The 15,834-nt window shown below is 46.8% G+C and overlaps 1 protein-coding gene across 1 annotated transcript; it reads left to right on the forward strand.

The window, feature by feature from the left end:
* Nucleotides 1-1,567: 1,567 nt before the first annotated feature.
* CPLX3 (complexin 3) lies at nt 1,568-14,984 on the forward strand. Its single transcript, XM_084816410.1, has 3 exons — nt 1,568-2,275; nt 7,880-7,967; nt 13,582-14,984. Exons 1-3 carry the CDS (start codon nt 2,112-2,114, stop codon nt 13,804-13,806), a joined length of 477 nt encoding a protein of 158 aa, XP_084672536.1. The 5' UTR covers nt 1,568-2,111; the 3' UTR covers nt 13,807-14,984.
* Nucleotides 14,985-15,834: the final 850 nt, after the last annotated feature.

A 15,834-nucleotide genomic window follows, 5' to 3' on the forward strand; every position in this document is an offset into this window, starting at 1 on the left:
TTCCAATGAATGCTAGGTGTTATCTGATACCTGAGGCATCTAAAAGTGACTCATTCTGTCTGTCATCTTCATTTTAAAACTGAATCTATGCTGCAGACCTCATGGCCACAAGATCTGGCTGAATCTATGAACTTTTCTGTTTCTTCCCCATGTCCCCTGCCACCTAGCCTGAAGAAGGGTTCTGGAGAACTCAAAAGCTTGCACAATCTTTTGAGGCATTTGGATTGATCCTAATAAAGGAATATTTTGGACATGCACTCACCCTGGGTTTTTTGTTTTGTTTTTATCCATGGGCCAGTGTAGCAATCTTTATTTTTAATTTGTGCATAGATATATTTTTTAAAATTACATTTTTATCTTGCCTTTCCTCCTAGGACCTTATGGCAACATACATGGTTCTCTCTCCCCAAACACCATTTTTTCCCTCACAGCTAGGCAGTGAGTTAGGTTAGGGTGTGAGCTGGTGACTGGCCAAGAACAACCAATAGGTTTTGTGGCCAAGTGGGGATTTAACCCTGAGTCTCACCTGTCCTATAGATCAGCCTCCCCCAACCTGGTGCCCTCCAGATGTGTTGGCCATGCTGGCTGAGGATGATAGGAATTGTAATCCAAAACATTAGGAGGGCTGCTATAGATAGGTAACAGATATATGGCTAGAAAGAGAGAGATACATGCAGATGCAAACACACACATGGGGAGAGGGGCAGGAGAGGCAAATTGTGGAACTAGAAATGCAAGACAGTTGCACTGCAATCCTATACTTACCTGGGACTAAGTCCACAATCGCACTCAGTAGGGTTTACTTCAGAGTAGGTATTTATAGGATTGTGCTGCCAGTCTGTGACATTTTAGTTAAAGCTTGTATATGTTTAAGCTACATAAAATTGCCACAGATTACTTATGCCTTCCATGGGCATTTGAACTCCTCTGTTTACTGTCCCCCTCCCCCACTGCATGTGTCTGTGCATGCACACGCACGTGCATGTGTGTCAGGAGAGCGAGATAATGTCTGCCAGCTGGCGATAACTCTTCACACACTGGATGAAGTGGGTTGCAGTCCACGCCAGCTTCTGCAACAATGGGTCTGTCTTCAAAAAGTAACACAAGACGCTTTTCCAGAGGGATCGCTGTGTTTGCCTAGTGCAGCAAAAACAACAGAGAGAGCCAGTGTGGTGTAGTGGTTACAGTGTTGGTCTGCGACCTGGGCCGGTCACTGGCTCTCAGCCTAACCTACCTCACAAGGTTGTTGTGGGGATAAAATGGGGAGGAGAAGGAGGAGGACCATGTACGTTGCCTTGAGGGGAAAAGGTGGGATATAAATGTAATCAATAGTACATTAATACAATCAAAATACATCCGAATAAAATGGTTAGCCTTTAGGGTGGCACAAGGCTCTTTGTTGTTTTTACAAGGCACTTGGTGGTTTTGCAGCGGCAAGGGACTAACACGCACAGCTACCCCACCGGAAGATGGCAAAGAGAGAGAAGATGCCTGGCACGCCATGCCAGTGAACAACTTAACCCCCCCCCGCCGCCCCCCTCTCCCTTTTTTAACGAGGGGCAAGGGGGAGGCGGAGCTGGAAGGGCGAAGGGGCGGGATCCGCGGGCAGAGTGAGCCCGTCGCGCTCGGGGAGGCGCGGTCGGGCGCGCGCCGGGTTCTCCGCGGGCGGCGGCTGCCCTCTTGGCAAGCGGGGGGCGCCCTTCTCGCGCCTGGCGCCGTCCGCCCGCACACGCCGCCCAGGCGCTCGCCCAGGCAGCAGTCGCTGTCCGCGCGCCGTGGTGCTGGACGGAGTTCCGGAGAGCCCGGCGGTGGCTCCGGCGAAGGAGGCGCAGTCGGGGTCTCTCGGAGCTGTCCGCGACCTGCCGGTTCCGAAGCCCGCCCGGAGCCTGGACAAGTCCCTCCAGAGCAGCGTCCGAGCCTCGATGGAAAACCTCGAGGAGGGGCCTCCACAGCAGCCGGGGACGACCACCCTGATCTGAACCGCAGCCCAGCGCTGAGCTTCAACCAGCAGGCCAAGCTCAGGTGGCCACCACCGCTTCTCCTCTCCTTCCCGTGGCGCTCACTCCAGTCCTGCAGCTCTTCCCCCTCACCCTCACCCATACAGCCTGGCAATGGCTTTCATGGTGAAGTCGGTGGTGGGTGGGCAACTGAAGAATCTCACCGGTGGACTGGGGGGAGGAGAAGAGAAAGGAGAGGGGGAGAAGTCTCCCGCCGAAGCCGCCGGGATGACAAAGGAAGAGTTCGAAGAATATCAGAAGCAGCTTGTGGAGGAAAAGTAAGTATCGGGGAAGGGGGGACATCGTCCCCTTTTTTGCCCTCCCCCTCTCTTTTTTTGCCTTTCAGGATGTTTCTGCCATCCACAACCTGACAGCTTCCAGATGGTTTAGACTACAACTTCCATCAGCCCCAGCCAGCTGATGGGAGTTGTAGGCCAACACATCTGGAGGATATCTGGTTGGGGAATCCTGGGTGATGTTCAAACCAAGAGCCTTGTGACACCTTATAAGGCTAACAGGCATACTGTGACATAAGCTTTCTGGGATTAGCATCCACTTCATCCTCTGGAGGATATGGTATGACTCTTCTTGCATGTATCTACCACAAACCTAACTCTATGTGCTTTTCATGCTCTTTGATTCCCTGGTAGATTGACAGAAGGGAGATGGAAATTTGATCACCCCTATATATATACATGTGAAAATTCCTGAGCAAAATCAACACCAGACCAAAAAAGTGTAACTGATCTCAACTCACTAAATGTGAAGTATTTAGATATACAGCATGGCCAGAAGATTCGAGGTGAGCAAGTCTGAGATAAAATAGGAAATACTGAACATTCCCACATCTCAGACTCATTCCACCATCAGTCCTGTCAAGGGGAGTGACTATAGTTCCCCTTTGTCTAAATGACTTGCTGAAGGCCAGTTTGATGAATCCATGTCTGAAGATGGGTATGAACTCAGGTCTAAGTCCAACCTGATCTGCTGGACACACTAGTTTATGGTTTTGATCCAGACTTAGTCATGCTTACCCCACTCTTCATATGACTAATTCTGGATCTAACCCTATCTTTTTAGAGTAGGAGGAGAATGTCAGAGTGAAATTAGAAAGCACATAGAAGTTCACACACACACACACACACACACAGTAAAGATTCTTCCCCTACAATATTCCTCACATAGTAAAATATCTTTGCCACTAAATTGAAAGGAGATTATTGGGATTGTTCCTTTAAAAGCAAACAAAATAAAAAATAGGTAGTGTTATACAGAAGAGAGGACATCTGGAAACCTCAAAGTGGCTTTGCTGGATTGATTCTAGCAGGATGTTTAAAAAGTCCATGCCTCCAACAAAAATAGGACATTTTTAAGATAAATTAAAAATAGCTCCAAGCACCATCTGTACAAAAATAAATCCCTTGCTCTAAGCAATTTTTATGCAAAGTTCAGACCCAAATCCTCCCCTTTTTCCATGCAGATGTAAAAATCTGGGCTACCAAATGTAGACTGTGGAAGCTGATCCTTCCATTTAAGCACAAACTGGGTTAAAGAGATCCTGTGCCATCATAAGTGGCAAGGAAAATGTGGAAGTGAACTCAGGACTTTACATTTGTTGCAGAAGGCGGGGAATGTCAGTAATGCATTTTAAATGAGCCATGAAATTAAAAGATGCTTGCTCCTTGGGAGGAAAGCTATGGCAAACCTAGACAGCATAGTAAGAAGCAGAGACATCACCTTGCCGACAAAGGTTCGTATAATCAAAGCTATGGTTTTCCCAGTAGCAATGTATGGCTGTGAGAGCTGGACTATCAGGAAGGCTGAGCGCTGAAGAATCGATGCTTTCGAACTGTGGTGCTGGAGAAGACTCTTAAGAGTCCCCTGGACTGCAAGGAGGTCAAATCAGTCCATCCTAAAGGAAATCAACCCTGAGTGCTCATTGGAAGGACAGATACTGAAGCTAAAGCTAAAATATTTTGGCCACCTAATATGAAGAGAAAACTCTCTGGAAAAGACCCTGATGCTGGGAAAGATTGAAGGCAAAAGGAGAAGGGGACGGCAGAGGATGAGATGGCTAGAATATTCACCAATGCAATGAATATGGACTTGAGCACACTCCGGGAGAGAGCGCAGGACAGGAAGGCCTGGCGTGCTAGGTCCATGGGGTCATGAAGAGTCGGACACGACTGAACAACTGAACAACAACAACAATCTTTTAATCTGCTTTTGCCTTCAAGAGATGGGATTGTTTTCTCAGGAAACACTAATTCTCACTATAGTTTTTCCTCAGGAAATTTGGGGTTATATTCCTCAGCATTTCTGATTTTAAAGGGGATGGGGGACACCCAAGATTATTTAAGACCCCATTCACACATAACTTTTAGATTAAATGCTTCCTTCTTCTCCTGCACTAACTAATTACTTTCTGTAGCAGTCTGTAGCAAGTCTGTACACAGAGTTGTACTGGGTTTTAACTATTCCCTTTCCCACCGGTTCACATCCAGGCTTTATACTGAGCTATCTTCTCTGGCTCTCTCCTTGAAGAAAGGATGACAAAATCTACATTTGAAAAAGACTTTGGCTGGGATCCAGATTTAGTCCTACTTGAAGTAGACCCATTGAAATCAGTGGGACATGTTAATCATGACTAATTTAATTCCCATTGTTTTAATAGGTCTACAACCCTTTCTATGTAGCTATTTCTGCTCCAAAGGACAGGGGACATTCACACTGTCACCCGGAGATCTCCGGATGATTTGCAGTAGATCAGCAAGGATTTCTGACTCTCAGTTCTTTTAACAATAGTAGCAACAAAACTATCTCCCCACCCCAGCCCTGAATTATATATATATAATTTATATTTAAAGCTTCTGTGTGTGTGGGGGAGCAGTAACCAGTCTGGATTTGTGTGCAGAAAGACTGTGAATTCCATACAGTTCTTGTACTCAAAGCCATTTCTTGGGCTCAGGATTCAGCTGGTGAATCTTGAGTTTCTAGTAAAATTAGATACTATAAGTCTGAAATCTACTCACTCCTGACTTGAGCTGCAATCATATACCTGCTTACTTGGGATTAAGCCCCAATGAACTCAGATGTTAAACTCAAATCTTCTGGGAAACGCAGATCGGCTCCTGGATTTGCTCGAAATATCTAAATCAAACTGAAGACTGAACTACCACCATAGGAGTACAAGCTCTCCAGTAGTAGTCTCAGCAGAAACCAGCAGCAAAGTGCTAGAATGTGTACACCAAATCCTCCTTATTTTGTTCTGAAATACTGTACCACCCAGACACTAACTGGGCAAGACTGCATTCAGATTTCAGTGTAACATTTTATATGTGTAACAATTTCCAGAGGGGGTAGTTTTCACAACTACAAGTGAGTTCAGCCAGAGTACTTGGAATGAAAGATATGCAGTCAACATCCCATTGACTTTTGTGGGAAATACATTGCCCAAGATCTTTGCTGTTGTGAACTAGGAACGTGCTTTGAATAAAATTCTTCAAAAGCAGCTATTTAGGAAACAATCTGTTTGGAGATTATTGCTGATTTTCAAGCCTCTTTGCTGTTCTCTGTGGGTGTCAATGAGCAGAATTTTCTTGGGTTATACTTCTCCACCCCATCAAAGCAAATGTACATTCATTCATTCATTCATTTGATTTGTACCTAGCCTTTGCACCAAGGAAATGGTGCTCAAGGTGCTATGGTTCTTGAGAGCATGGAATTGGAGCAGACTGATAGTGATTCCTTTGGGAAAGAGAATGGAAGGAGTGAAAGAGTTCCTGAAAAGGTCCTATACCTTTTCAGCATATGATCATTAGAGGAGGAAAGCCATGTCCATATCCAGGCTTAATGCATATCACTTCTACATCTTAACACCTTGTGTTGGGTCCAGACTAAGGCTCTACAGATTGTGTAACATCCGTTCTCTCTGTGTTTCACAAGTTGTCAGGCACATTTCATTCTGTTGTCAGCCCACTGACAGAATTGGATTTTTTCTAGTTTCCAAATTTGCACAAATTCACATTTGCACAAATATGAATTTGTGCAAATTTGCACATGCAAAAACGCACACATTCCCACAAAATGTGCATTTCATGTTTTAGTCTATGGGGGAACGGTGCATTTTCAGCAATTGGTGGTTTTTTATTTTTGCATATTTTTCTACTTTAGAAAAACAGTCTGGAAGTCCACAGAACCCACCCAACTGGGATGGGTGGGTGTGGGAGCTGGTCTGCTGTGGAATCTGTGGGTCAGAGTCATAAAAACCCGAACTCATTTGGTTCCGTTGCAGATTTCCCCGACATCCCTAATCCAGACTTAGTCATACTTAGAATAGAATGATTGAAATCAAAAGGTAGTCATGACCAACCTAAGGCCCATTGACTTAAATGGGTTGACTCCAAGTATGACTAACTCTGGATCCACCCTTTGTTTGTCTATTACTCTTCTCTTTTTTATTGGGATTTTTTTCCACCTCTCCAATGAATGCTTATAAGTGAAGTGGGCATTCCAATCTACAGTAGCCATTATGAATATAGAACCATGTTGGGTTAGGTGTTCTGGATTATGTAATATGGAGACTAGGGTTTCAATCTTGGGGAGGGGGCACTAAACAACTAAGACCTTTGTAGCAGGGTGGATATATAAGATCAGGGGTGTTGAACTTCTTTCAGCCCAAGGGCTGCATTCCATTTTGGAGAAGCTCTTTGGGGGCCACATTCCAGTGGTGGGCGGGGCTGAAGGAAAAGGGAGTGGAGCCAAAATACTGGCTTATTTTAGCTGAATGCTCTTACTGCTAGAAGCTGAGTCTTAGGAGGGGCATTTCAACCTTTAGGGGGACAATGGGGAAATGGGGGGGGGAATGTGTGAAACCACCAAATGATCGACGGCCAGCAGTCGGGGCAAAGGGGACCTGGCCATCCGCAGGGCCAGCCCTACCATTAGGCAGGGTGAAGCCACCAACTCAGGTAGCAGATGCTAAGGGACAGCAGTAGCAGCCCCCAAATTATTCCTTCAGAGCCCCCTGGGGCATTCCCCACTGTTGGAGGATAGAGCTGCGTGTGCCACACAGCTTGTCCCTGCACCCCCTGAGCTAGCTGCTTCCCTAGGTGTAGGAGAGGACACAATTTTGTTGCCACTGTGAAAGTGAGATTTGGAATGAATTGGGGCACCATCTTGTCCTTTACCTCAGGCAGCCAAATGTCTTGGGCCGGCCTTGGCCATCTGGGAAGCCCCAGAAGGCCAAATTGGGACCCCAGGTGCACTGGATTTGGCCCACATGGCCGAGGTTCAACACCTCGGCATAAGATAATAGAAAGAGTTGTTTTGCATGCAAGGCTGCATCACACAGACACACACTTGTGTGCATGTCATATGCAATATGGCAGTACTCATCAGCAACTCTTGAGTATGCATACAGGGATGTACAGACTGTGTAAAATCTGTTCCACCTGTGTTTTGTGGATTGTCAGGCACTTTTCATTCTGTCACATTGTTTGCGGATTTGCACAAATTCACTTTTGCACAAATCCACTTTTGCGGGAAATTGCTCATGCGAAAGTGTGCGAATTCCTCCCAAATGCACATTTGTTGAGAAACTTAGTTGTTTCTATTGCGGATTTCTCTGACATTTCTATATAGGTATAGAGGCTGGCAATTATCCTAAATTAATGAAGTAAGATTTAAAAGAAAATGACCCTGTGGACGTACTGTGATTAACGTCAGGCTGTATGAAATACTCAGGTTTGAAGTGGAGATTTAGCAACCTGCATTGGGGAACCTTCCCCTTTTTTTTGCCCTGGTGACTAACTCCAGGTGGCCTCTGCTTAGCATGCCAAGTGGCTAATAAGACAACCTTCCCACCAATGCGATTTCTGCAGGATGGAACGAGACGCCGAATTTGCCCAGCGCAAGGCAGAGCGAGCTACGCTGCGGACTCACTTCCGGGACAAATACAGACTGCCCAAGGTAGGTCACCAGACCTTTGCTGCAGCAGTAGGACGAAGGGAACCCAGCCAGATTTTGGCAGGGGTACTGCTGTTGCTTGTGACGGTATTAGGGGGTGAGCGACAGCTAGATACCAGAGGAGAAAATAATGATGTTTTATGCTATAGAGGGTGGCAGAGCATGAGGACTGAAAAGGTGGATAGAAGTTGTTACTTCAATCTTAGAAGCAGCTGCCTGCAGAGTGGCAGGTGCAGATAAAAGTGTCAGTAACAGTCTATGCTTGGAAATGGCTAATGGAAGCATGCTCTTGTCCTCTGCTGATGCCCGTTAGTTCCAAGCAGAGCTGAAGATGTTGTTGTTGTTGTTGTTTTTAACTGTATTTATTTATTTCAAGTATTATTATCCCACCCCTCAGCCCCCCTCAAAAAAGGCTCCTAGAGTGGCTTACATGCAATCAGTAAAACAAGACAGTCCCTGTTCGCAGGCTTACAATCCAGAAAGGCATGACCCACAAGGAAAAAGACATGTGGAGGGAAGAGGGGGGAAATTAAGTTGTCTTTCAGCAGGCCTGGTGGATTGGCCCCACTTCCCCCTCTCATCTTCCTCTCTTGGGTTAGTAGTTCCTAGTGGAGGAAGGACTATAGCCCAGTGGTACAGGCCCTATATTGCATGTAGTAGAGACCCCAGGTTGAATCCCTGGCACCGTCAGTTACAAGGATCAGGTAGCAGGGGATGGAAAAACCTCTGCTGGAGTCTTTGGAGAGCTGCTGCTGCTGAATATAGATAAACCTGGACTAGAGGTGTGTAAACATCCATTCCTTATTCAGGCTGCATCCAAAACTGTGAGGTGTTGAATGAGAAGCTGGGAATCAGGGACCAAACTGGGCAGGTGCAGGTACTGAGCTTTAAGGCATGGACAGGGAACTGGTGGCTTGCAGGCCTCCTGCGACCCACCAGTTCCCCATCTGTGCCTTCAAGCCTCCTGTTCAGGGAAAGCCTCCTGTTGGGGGAAAGGCTCCTGTTGGGGAAAAGCTCCTATTCAGGGAAAGGCTCCTGTTTGGGTAAACGCTCCTGTTGGGGAAAAGGCTCCTGTTGGGGAAAAGCTCCTATTCAGGGAAAAGCTCCTATTCAGGGAAAAGCTCCTGTTGGGGGAAAGCTCCTATTCAGGGAACGGCTCCTGTTTGGGGAAAGGCTCCTTTTGGGGGAAAGGCTCCTGTTGGAGCCAATGGGAAGGGTTTTTTTTCAAGATTAATTGCAGTGCAGGGGATTGATTTTGGTGGAGGTGGTGGTGAGGCTGCAGCTGGGGAGAGAAGGATTACCCCTCCCTAGAGAGGAAAATAGGAAGCTGCCTTCTACTGAGTCAGAACTTTGGTCCATCTAGCCCAGTACTGGCAGCAGTGACTGGCAGCCGCTCTCCAGGGTTTCAGACAAGAGTTTTTCCAGCCCTACCTGGAGATGCCGGGGATTGAACCTGGGACCTTCTGCATGCAAAGCAGGTGCTGCACCACTGAGCTACAGCCCCTCCCCATGCTCTGTGAGCCCCCTCCAAAAATCCCATGACAATTCAGCTTTTAAAAAGCCTCCCCTTGACTTTACTGGGAGGCTTTTTAAGAAGACTGTGTGTGTGTGTGTGTGTGTGTGTATGAGAGAGAGACAGAGAGCCTTTCTACACAAGGCTTTTATTGTGCATTCCTTATTGCTCACTCATGGTAGTTTGCAGGTCCTTACCCAACATCATCACCCTGCAGGGCCTCTCCCGTGCTTTGCAAGCATTATCACTTCATTTTTTCTAATGAGAAAAGTCTGGTGTTTTTCTCAATGGTGTTATAGAAGCCTTGTGTATTTGCGCAATTCCACTATATCACAGCGGCACCTAGTGGTTGTGTGGCTTCCTACAATAAAGTCTATCTTGCATCCTGAGAACGCGTTTCTCTTCTTTGTGATCTACTTTGGATGCTTACCTCCTTGTGTTTTCTTGGTTGTGTAATGCAACATATAGAAAGGCAGAGAAAGAAAAAAATACCCAAAAAACATATGTAAAAGAGACGTCCTTAGTCCCGCAAAGAATGGAGAACCAGAGGCCTCGGTAAAGGTGCGCATGAAAAGCCTCATGTAGAAAAGCCCTGAGAATGAGAATATGAGTGTGCGTGAATGGGGGTAGGTTGTGGATGGATATATGTGAATGAGGCTTTGACCTTGCCCACTTTTGTTTTTGGTCTTACCCACCATTGACATTCTCCCCCTGGATGAGTAGGGATGTATGGATTTTGTAAAATCTGTTCTGTCTGCATTTTGCAGATTGCCAGGTGCCTTTCATTCCGTCATCCACTCATTGGCAGAATCAGATTTTTTCTAATTTCCTGAATTTGCACAAATTCTCATTTGCACAAATTCACAATTGCAAAAATGCCCCAAATGGGCAAATCCCCGCAAAATGCATTTTCGGACAGTGTCTGTTTTTTTTTTTTAAATTGTACATATTTTTCTATGACTAAATTTGCATAAAATTCCTGAAAGTTTTTTAAAAAATGGTCTACCAGTTGGTGAAGTCTGTGCGACTTGGGAAAAGCCCTTCCACTGCGGAATCCATGGATCGGAGTCACAGAAATCCAAACTCATTTGATTCCATTGCGGATTTTTCTGACATCGCTACCCAGGAGGGAGTACGGCCTTCCTTCTATCACGGAACTCAACAGCTTGGGTTACCCAGACCCTAAGACCATCTCCCTAGGTCTTCTCTAGGTGCTGCTGCCAAATGAGGCAAGGAGGGTGGCTGCTAGAAAAAGAGCATTTCTGTGGTGATGCCCTGGCTATGAAATGCAGTCCCCAGAGAACTATGCCTATACTCAGGTGAAAACCTTTTTAGAGAGCAAGACAGTGGCTAGACGGCCACAGGATTGTTCAGTTCTGGGAACCGACCTTGGAGCCCACACTCTGAGGTTGGTTCCTAGAAAACCACCTCCGAAAAGCAGCATGGAGCGGGGCAAAAGGGGGCATTCCTGGGGGCGGGGAGGGGTGTGCAGAAGTGCTGTTCCAACACTTCCAATGCGTCGTCCAGCCTTTCCCCCATCCCCTGCCCCAAAGTCCCATGGCTAGACAGCCGAAATCAGCTATCTAGCCATGAGGGTCAGGCAGCCAGAAGGTGGAGGACAGGTTCCCCTCCATGTTCCACCCGCCCTGCACTGGACAGTTGGTCACCTCAGAGTTTGGAGGCAGGCAACTATCGGCATAGGATTGCTCCCTTATTCTCCTAGGCCTTTCTGCTTTAAACATTTTGGAGTGCTTTTCAGATCTTTGGCACCAATGTTATTTCCTGTTGCTGGATTTATTCTGCTGCTGTTTTGATTCTGTTTGAGGTTCTGGGTTTAAGTGGTTTAAACTTTTACTGTAATCCACTGAAAGAACTTCCTTATTGGGCAGTATATAATTATTCTAAACATACATACATACATACAATGTCTGAAAGCTAAGCAGGTGTGGATCTGGTCTGTCCCTGGATGGGAGACCTCTTGACCATTTCAGGTCTGTCTGTAGTTACATGATAGAAGAAAGGCAAAAAATGAAATATAAATATTAGCATTCAGTTTTGCAGTAGTACCATTATAAAAAGCTACTAACTACTATCAAGTAGACAGCATAGGATTCCCCTGAGCATGCCAGGAACCACAGAGAAGTCACCCCCGCCTTAGCTTGCCAGCTGATAAATACCTACTGACAACCTTGCATCTTCCCACTTCCTGCCCCACCTCTCTCATGATTTCCTGTTAGACCGGAACCAGGAGAGATGTCCCAGTTGTATGCCATGGTGATAGGGTCATACTGCTCCCTCCTGCTGGCTTCGCTGATTCTGCACTTTGCCACCATGGTGATGGAGCATCTCTTCCACTGGAAAAGTGTGTTGAGCAGTTGTTGCGTCCGACATTTGTTGGGGGTTGGACTCGATGGCCTTGTAGGCCCCTTCCAACCCTACTGTTCTATGATTTGGCACAGGGCCTCACCTCATTGAGAGAGGCTGGGCTCAAGCTCTGGATGCTATCCAAAGACTAGACTCTAATAAATTCAAATGCTGATATTAACATTCAAAGCCCTTAACAGATTGGGGCCAGGTTATCTGAAGGAATGCCTTCTCCCATATGTACCTGCCTGGACCCTAAGATCATCTTCAGGGGTCCTTCTCCGTGAGCCCCTGCCAAAGAAAGTGAGGCAGGTGGCTACCAGGAAGAGGGCCTTTTCTGCTGTGGCACCCTGGCTGTGGAATGAGCTCCCTAGAGAAGTTGGCCTGGTGCCTACGTTGTACTCCTTTCGGTGTCAGGTGAATACCTTCCCCCCTCCCCAGCATTTTAGCATTTTAGCTTCTGAGTATTTTAGCTCTCTGCATTGCTGCTAGGTTTTATTCTGGTTATATTGTGGTTTTAAGCTTTTATATTTTATATTGTTTTATGCTGCGCTTTATGGTTTTAATTTTGATGATCTGCCCAGAGAGCTTTGGCTATTGGGTGGTATAGAAATGAAATAAATAAATAAATCTGGGGTGCAGAGCTTCTTTCAGCCCAAGGGCCAAATTCAATTAAGAGAAGCTCTCAGGGGCCACATTCCAGTGGTGGGTGGGGCCAGAGGCAAAAGAGGGCAGGGCCAAAGGCGTATTGTAGCTTAAAGCTCTTACTGCCAAGATCAAAGCCTTATGTCAGGTCTACGACCCCTCCTGCAGTGCAGTAAAACAGACAGAGACTCCAACTTCCAATCGACTCTCCTTTGTTGTGCTAGCAGTGGGCTTTCAAACTATTTGAGTCAGTTGAGGCTAATGGCTGCCCCCAGGGCATAACTAACTAAGTTTGAGTTCTCTGTAAGGAAAACCCCAGCAGGGACTAAAGTTGCTGCGGAACTAACAATAGGCTACTACACAGTACTCAAATGACTTTCTGAGCCCCTCCTTCAGGGTAGGTCCTCCCTCCGGGGCGATGGCCAGCCTGGCAAACGCCTTCCTCCTCTCATAAGGTCTACCCCCTTGGATCAATGGTGGACTCTTGCATCTGCCAATTCGTGCCCTTCCTCTCCCTCTGAAAGAAGCTGATTTCCCATGGGGATAGGGGTGGGGAGGTGGTATGTGTGACCTGCTGATTGATATTTCTTGGCTCCTGGAGGGTCTTGGAGAATTCCCTCCACCGCCCTCTGTCCCAGCTGTTCTTCTCTAGCCCCCCCCCCCCCGAATCAAAATCAGAGTCTTCAGACTCAACAGGGAGCCTGGGCCTAATCCTGACATTTTGGGAGAGGCATTTCAAACTTTTAGAATGGGGGGAAACCATGCAAATGCTGAGAAGCCGCTAAATGATTGGCAGCCGGGGCGATGGGCTGGGGATGGGGGATGGAGGCATAGCCATCTGGGGAACACTGGAAGACTGGATTGGAACCCCAGGAGTGGGCCGTATTTGTCTCATGGACCTGAAGTTCTGCCTCCTGCTGTATTTGTTTGTTTGTTTGTTTATTTCATTTCTATACTGCCCAATAGCCGAAGCTCTCTGGGCGGTTCACAAAAATTAAAACCAAACAGCACACAATAAAACAATTTAAAACATATAGAACATTAAAACCACTGCTGTAATCTCTCCCCCCTTCTAATTAACACTTTTCTCTTCAGAATGAAACAGATGACAACCAAATCCAGCTTGTCGGGGGTGATGTGGAGCTCCCGAAAGAGCTGGCCAAGATGATCGAGCAAGACAACGAGGAAGAAGAGGGAAAGGACTCTGTTATCGGGCAGCTGAGCAGCATCCAGAACCTGGACCTCGATTCCCTGAAGGATAAAGCGCAGGCCACGCTAGACGACCTGAAGCAGTCTGCGGAGAAGTGCACCATCATGTGACCCGGCTGCTGCTCATCCACAAGATAAATACCCCCCCCCCCCGTAACTGTGTTGCATGGCGGGGTGGGGCGTGTGCAAGCAGCAGCCCGTGGGAGCATAAGGCTGGTGTTGGGTTATGAAAAATTATCCAGCAGACTCCCGTCAAGTTTTGTCTTCCTTGCCTGTGTGTGAGCTGGATACTCCCCCCACCCCAAACCAGGGTCTCCTCCCTGTAAAATATGCCTTTTGTGCTGTCCCTGTAAGTGAACATGAGGTGTGTTTGACCGTCTCAGGTTTAGAACTAGAGTCTTGCCTTTCTCCTCTGCCCACAAAGGCCCCCATTGAGCAACATTATATCTAAGTGCTGCCTCTTTGAAGTGGCCCACCCTTTCCTGTTTTCCATATTAACCCTCTCTGTGGAGAAGGAAGAGAGCCATTTACCATTCCAGGACTACAAACCTGGCTTGGTAGTTAACTGAATGTGGGCAAACAGAAACAACCGCCCTATCTTTCGGAGAAGAACCGTATTTTGGCCTTCACTCAAGTGCAGATGAAGGAGATCTGAAGCATGGGGTTTGGTCCAAGGTAGATATTGTGTTCCTTGGGGGAACACAAAAAAAACCTTGCCTCAAGAAATGAACCCTATCACGAATCAAGATGATGAGCTCACCTCCATTAGGTCTGCCAGGCTTAAGACACTGGAGGGGAAGACCCTCCCTCCCTCCATCCCTCCCTCCCCATACACACATCCATAGCAATACGGAGAAACACTGACAATACTTTGCACTTACAGAACCTCCAAACTTTGCAAGGGAAAGCATAGTTGTGTTATCCCCATTTTACAGGTGGGGAAAACTGAGGCACAAAACACAGTCCTGGTATTTTGCCCCAGGCCATAGAGAAGGACAAGAACTGGAGCCAAGCTGGTTGGGGCTTAATCAGCCCAGGGCAACGGGCTGCTCTGTGGTGTTACTTGTTCTGATCCCATGTGTAATGTGGCGTTGTGGGACCTCCCATTGTTCTTGCCTCCAACAGCAGGAGAAAGGGCACATTGACCTATGTGTGATGAATGCGGCAATCAGTCTGTATGTTGTGCTGTGACTATGCAGTGTCCCTGTAAGAGCCTCTACCTGCTGTGACATCCCTATTTCCATGGTACTGTTAAAACTGGTGGAATAAATACCAAGAGTCCTCTATGCATTTATTTGTCCTGCCATTCCATGCCCAAAAGGTTTGCTAGCCTATTGTGTTTCCTCAATTCTGTGCACTTGCTTTCCATCCTCTCACCCCTCTTAAGAGCCAAGGCAGGTGCCATAACAAATTGATCCTTGAGCATTGTTTAAGACAAACAAGCAATCAGTAGCAGCCTAAATTCAGTCTAATTTATTTATTATTATTTCATTTAAATCCCACTGTTTTTCCTCTTGTAAGGAAGCCAAGGCAGCTTACATGGTCCTCCTCTGCTCCAGTTTTATCCTCACAACAACCCTGTGAGGTAGGCTAGGCTGGCCCAAAGTCACCCAGTGAGCTTCATGGCCATGTGGGGACTAGAACCAGGATCTCCCAAGACCCAGTCCAACACTCTAACTACTACGCTACAACTGGCTCTAATAGAGCTGTCATTACAGATCATGCAGGGGGAGGTAACCTGGTGCGTTCTAGATATTTTGGACCACACCTCCCATTATTCCCAACCATTGGTCATGCCAATGGGGGCTAATGGGAATTGTAGTCCAAAACATTGGGAGGCCCCAGCTTAGTTACCCCACTGGACACCATGGTTTGATGTACAAATATTTTACCACAAAGAGGCACCTTCTCACGGTCAAAAACAATCCTCTGAAACTGGATCCTATTCATTTGTTTGTCATATTTATATACTGTTTTTCAACAACAACAAAAAAGCTCTCAAAATCGTTGACACAGCACAAGGCAACTTCCAAACACATTTCAGTGGAGTTGCTCATGGTCTCAGCAGGGGAGGACTTGGACAGGGAGCTCTTCTTCCCTCCAACAAAGGATAAGACCCTCTCACTTCACGCCTGATTG

This window comes from Heloderma suspectum, chromosome 11 (assembly GCF_057233095.1).
Source record: "Heloderma suspectum isolate Gila_16-S chromosome 11, 16-S_ref, whole genome shotgun sequence".
Taxonomy (NCBI): Eukaryota; Metazoa; Chordata; class Lepidosauria; order Squamata; family Helodermatidae; genus Heloderma; species Heloderma suspectum.